The following is a 5,807-nucleotide window of genomic DNA, read 5'->3' as shown; positions in this document are numbered from 1 at the left end:
CCTCCATAAATGCGCCAAAGCTGTACCCTTTTTTTCCCGGCATGATGGGGGCTGGGCTCAATAGGGGCTGGACACTTGCTGCGCGAGCCTGATGAATCCTCGCATTGGCGGGCTGATGGTGACACGTGCCTCCCCTGCCCCCACCCGCGGGCTCCCTTGTACCGCATTGGCATCAGAATCAACTGAACCCAAGCGGTGGAAGGGCTGCCTCCACTATTCGACAATCGTGGACAACCATTTTTAAAAATTAGAAAAACAAAAAATAATCAACAACAAGAAAGAACAAATCCGACTGAGGCTTGCAAAATGCGCGTTTTTCTCGTACCGTCGCTGTTCAGAGATTAACTATTGCAAATTTAAACGAAGTCATCTTGCTGTCTCTTTCCTGAAACAGACGACGGCGCAAACAAGATGCAGGAATCAAGAGGCGATATCTGAAGGTGACATGAACCACAGGATAATCTGGACCAGCAGGCGCACTTTACAGACCGACTGCAGATAACAACCGAAGACCGAGTCTAAAAGATCATTCCCCTCCGTGTGCTTTTATTCGGCTTAGTCTTGCGTTCGCACGCCCCCCTGTTTGAAGTAACAGCACACCCCACTTTAAGTTCCCACAGAACCTTTATATTGTGAAGCAACCATGGCCACTTTAATCCGAAATAAGATTTCCAACGCGGCAACTTCTGTGTCCAACAAATCACAGGCGAAGGTCAGCGGGGTGTTCGCTAAAATGGGGTTCCAGGCCGCGACTGACGAGGAGGGTTTGGGGTTCGTTGCCTGTGACGATCTGGATTATGAGTACAGACAGGGGATGCAGATGGACATTCTCAGTACAGAAGGGGCCGGTGGAGACGGCGGCGGGGAAGGCGGGGGCGACGGCCTGGCCGAAGGTGACAGCCATTATCAGAGAGACGGGACCGGTCCTCCGCCCTCCTCTTCCAAAGACGGCGGAGTGTGCGCCGAGTTGGGAGGGCAAGACAGGCCAAAAATTACTGCCTGGGAAGCGGGCTGGAACGTCACCAATGCCATTCAGGTAACGGCGCGCGGGCTGCGCGGCTTTCGGCGAATGGAGGCACGCGCTGAAATGAGCCTGGCTGGTTTGGTTTTATTACGCGATCTGTCCGCAGCGCTATTTGCGCGACCGTGGCTAATTCAGTGTGGTCGGGTCGCCGCACCATTGCACGCGCATCAGAGAAAATGATGCCCCAGTGCCGCCCGGTTTAGCCTTCAAATATTAGCTTAATGGCCAGTGCATGTGATCATATTACAGTACAATAAAGGACATGTCCCATTGCAATCAATACAGTTCCTATATTAATAAGAATAATTCGTTGTCTTGTTTTTAGCCAGGGACTACATGAATCAACCTAATTTTCTCTTTAATATGAAATGCTATATATTTAAAATATAACGTGATAAAAAAAAAGTTATGAGTGTATATTTGATGTGAAAATCACAGGATAACATATTACATCTGAATCAATTTAAAACGCATTACATACGCCCATGTCACGACAGCCTATGTTTAATTTATAAAACATATAAAGTCCTTTTAAATGCTTTGAACACTCCCATGCAGAGATCGATCTTAAGGGAAAGACTCGCTAAGGTGTTAAAGCTCGTGCCCCGCCCTCTGCGCAAATCAATTTCAGTAGAATTTCAGTAGTCGTTGAATTGAGAGGGAGATTAAAAGAGCGTTGTTTTAATTATTAACAAAAATGTTTTGTTTTTTTTAACTAAATTTCTATTTAAGAATTAAAGTGAGAAAAAAAATCTAATTCATCCGCGGAAATCCTACAACCGACCAAAGGGACACCTTAATAAGCATGTGTTTAATAATTGGTTTAAAAGAAACATGAACAATTCATAGGGAAATTAATAGGGATGCTGTATCCACATTTGTGGCCAATTGGGCAAGAGCGAAGGGCATTGGACGTCCTTGTAGGCTATTTTTGCTATTCCAAGCCGGGCTATTACAGTTCGTTGACTATGTTCTTTCCTGCTTGGAGAGCAAAAAGGTGACTCGTGACAGGTCAGGATTTATTCGACACCAGAACCACACTCCAAGTTCTGCTTCACGAGCCCCATTTGTCGTCGTGCGTAATTAAAAGCACTTCGTGATCGCCTGCAGGCACTTTGACGTCACTGTGTCTCTAACCAATCCGCACAGATTTTAAAAAAGAATGTCTGTTTATACCAGGGTAATAGCACATAATGGGACATTCTGAATTTGTGACGAACGTCTTTTCATTAATTTTTTTATTATGTGTCCCTTAAAACAAGTCAGTGTGAAACTTGTATATGAGCGTGCAGCTTGTGCAAAATGCATTTGAATTATTGTTCCTCATTACATTGATAGCACAATTCATATTGCATCAATTTCTCTTATACAACAGTGCACTTGCACTATTATAGGCCCTGGTTTCGTGCGGTTGATTTAGTCGTTTCTTCGCTGTGTCATGCGACTTTCCGTGGTAGCGATGTACATTTCTGATTCTGCATTGGTTCCAAGCCGAACGCTTGGATCATCAGCTGCTGGTTTACTTAACCAGTTCCAAGAGTGAAACATTCGAAACCGGGTGAAGCAGCGTTTTTGTGCTCCAGAGGCTTGCAATGCAATACCAGTTACTATCCAGCAGACAACTACTGCACACATCTTAAAGCACCAGCTCAAGACTGTTCTAAATATTGCGTTCAACTAGCTTTCTTTTTTATTATGATTTGTTTTATTTTATTGATATTATTTAATAGAATGTATCATTTATTTTTTATCTGGTTTTATTGTTTTAACGATATGTGCTTTTATTTGTATGCTTTTATTATTTGTATGCTTTTTATTAACATTTATTATGTTTTAAATGTTAAAATATTTTATTTTATTTTATTGTGCTTGGAAAGCACAATGAGCTGCATTTCATTTTGTTGTATGAAAGGTGCTATATAAATAAAGCTATTTTTATGATTATGATTATGATTATTATTGTTGTTGTTCTTGTTATTATGATTATCTCCACCGGGTGGCGCTTGTGTCTCCGCAGGGCATGTTTGTCCTTGGGTTGCCGTACGCTATCCTGCACGGCGGGTACCTGGGGCTCTTCCTCATCATCTTCGCGGCGGTGGTGTGCTGCTACACGGGGAAGATCCTGATCGCGTGCCTGTATGAGGAGAACGAGGACGGCGAGCTGGTGCGCGTCCGGGACACCTACGTGGACATCGCCAACGCCTGCTGCGCGCCGCGCTTCCCCGCGCTGGGCGGCCACGTGGTCAACGTGGCGCAGATCATCGAGCTGGTGATGACCTGCATCCTGTACGTGGTGGTGAGCGGAAACCTGATGTACAACAGCTTCCCCAGCCTGCCCGTGTCCCAGAAGGCCTGGTCCATCATTGCCACCGCCGCCCTGCTGCCCTGCGCCTTCCTCAAGAACCTGAAGGCCGTGTCCAAGTTCAGCCTGCTCTGCACGCTCGCCCACTTCGTCATCAACGTCCTGGTGATCGCCTACTGCCTGTCCCGCGCGCGCGACTGGGCCTGGGACAAGGTCAAGTTCTACATCGACGTCAAGAAGTTCCCCATCTCCATCGGCATCATCGTGTTCAGCTACACGTCGCAGATCTTCCTGCCCTCGCTGGAGGGGAACATGCAGAAGCCCAGCGAGTTCCACTGCATGATGAACTGGACCCACATCGCCGCCTGCATCCTCAAGGGCCTCTTCGCGCTGGTGGCGTACCTGACCTGGGCCGACACCACCAAGGAGGTGATCACGGACAACCTGCCGTCCACCATCCGGGCCGTGGTCAACCTGTTCCTGGTGTCCAAGGCGCTGCTCTCGTACCCGCTGCCCTTCTTCGCCGCGGTGGAGGTGCTGGAGAAGTCGCTCTTTCAGGGCAGCGGGCGCATGACGTTCCCGGACTGCTACGGGGGCGACGGGCGGCTGAAGTCGTGGGGGCTGGGCCTCCGGTGCGCCCTGGTGGTGTTCACCCTGCTCATGGCCGTCTATGTCCCGCACTTCGCCCTGCTGATGGGGCTGACTGGCAGCCTGACCGGCGCCGGGCTCTGCTTCCTGCTGCCCAGTCTCTTTCATCTGAAGCTGCTGTGGAGGAAGCTGATGTGGCACCAGGTGTTCTTCGACGTGTCCATATTCGTAATAGGAGGCATCTGCAGCATCTCCGGCTTCATCCACTCCACGGAGGGGCTCATAGAGGCGTACAAATACAACATTCACGACTGAGGACTCGGTGGATACGGAAGCGTTGGCCCACCTGCCCGGTCTCATTCTTCGCTGACGTCACTGCTGTAGGCGCGCGCTGCTCACATGTTCTAGAACTGCCCGCATACAAAACACACACGCGCACTTCACGGGCACGCTAAAAAACAAATGTAAAAATAAAAAAATAAAAAAGAGAGAGAGAGAAAAACACATCCATACCCAAACCAGGAGGGACCTGATACACACATGAGCAAGGGTTCACGCGCATATTTTATCGTGGAATGAAAGTTTACCAGTCCAATCAACCGAACAAAACAAAAAGGCAACCGAATAATTAGTCTATATGTGACTGAATATCTGAAATAATTTCTTTTTTTACATATCATTTGAATATATGCCGTTGTGGCGGTGGTTGGGAATAAAAGAGAACATTTGTGTGCATAACACGGAAAAATGTTCAGTGTTAAATCAACTCTTACAGAGTACACGTGGTCCCAATTGGACTGAAATTTACTCTATTAGAGCTGAATTAACACTGGACACTTTATTGTGAAATAGCCTATATTTCAGTTATTCTCCGAAACTTGCAATATTTTCAAAAGCATATCAAAGGCACAATGAATTCCAGGGCACAATAATGGCCGGTATCTTCAGCGTTCAAAAAGATACTGCCGCAGATTCAAGGCTGTTGTTTATAGAAAAGCAACAATATAATTTATTTTAAACGAATACATATTTTAGACGGCTGCACTGTTTGTAAATAGGAATAAAGGTAATGAAAAACGTATATTTATCTGGTTATGTGCATTGCTGAATTATCTGCTTCGGACAGAAAATATCGCAAAATAAAATAAGTGAGCGATTCTCTGTGCAAACACCCGGTTATGTAAAGAATAATTATAAAAGGGTTGCGTACAGAACTTCACGGGGCACAATTGCTCAATGAAAAGAAAAATAGTACGGACGCGTGTCATGTATTCCCAGCATTTGAAATCCAAAAAGAACATCGAAGCGGCTCAAAATCGAATATAATATTGAAACTACGAACACAGACCAGATAAACCGTAAAGTTTATTTCATGCTGAGGAAACGCTGCTGCGACCAAATTAGCCCTAAAATTGGTCCATACAGCTGACATTCGGTATGCCAAACATTGCACGCGCCAAGTAAGCACAGAATCCCATCCAGCCCCGCCGAGAACTAAAGACACAGCCCCAACTGCATTTGTGACAAAAACTGTTACGGTGACATGAAAACTGACTCTCCTCTCCGGTTACTCGCTTACTCACATCGTTTCTTTTTCTGTTTTTTCAAAATCAACCCCTCGCGCTCAGCGAGGAAAACAATAAGAGTCCTTTGTGGTTTGGCATCCTAATGTCCGACTTTTACGTTCTAAAGAGTGTTTTTTATATTTATTTAAAAAAGAAAAGAATAAAGAAACGTGCATCCATTTCATTCTGTGCAATCCAACGGGTGCTGTTGAAATGTTATAAAACCGTATGTGTAGTGTTATTGTGGTTTCAAAAGATGGAATGTGTATAACAAATGATCTCTCGTGAAAATAAATATATTGAAGAATAAAGAAATACGTAAAAATAA

At 45.6% G+C, this 5,807-nt stretch overlaps 1 protein-coding gene across 1 annotated transcript; it reads left to right on the top strand.

Annotated features, from left to right (window-relative positions):
* Positions 1–60: 60 nt before the first annotated feature.
* Positions 61–5,807, top strand: LOC135235163 (vesicular inhibitory amino acid transporter-like). The gene is made up of 2 exons (XM_064300407.1): positions 61–1,036; positions 3,042–5,807. Exons 1-2 carry the CDS (start codon positions 644–646, stop codon positions 4,227–4,229), a joined length of 1,581 nt encoding a protein of 526 aa, XP_064156477.1. The 5' UTR covers positions 61–643; the 3' UTR covers positions 4,230–5,807.

The sequence above is a fragment of the Anguilla rostrata genome, chromosome 11 (genome assembly GCF_018555375.3).
Source record: "Anguilla rostrata isolate EN2019 chromosome 11, ASM1855537v3, whole genome shotgun sequence".
NCBI classification, from domain to species: domain Eukaryota; kingdom Metazoa; phylum Chordata; class Actinopteri; order Anguilliformes; family Anguillidae; genus Anguilla; species Anguilla rostrata.
Note: the sequence above shows the minus strand (reverse complement) of the source record. Positions and strands in the feature narration are given on the sequence as shown.

Coding starts and splice junctions, on each gene's coding strand:
- LOC135235163 (XM_064300407.1), top strand. CDS start 644: ATGGCCACTTTAATCCGAAATAAGATTTCCAACGCGGCAACTTCTGTG. Junction 1,037..3,041: donor ACGTCACCAATGCCATTCAG/GTAACGGCGCGC, acceptor GTGTCTCCGCAG/GGCATGTTTGTCCTTGGGTT.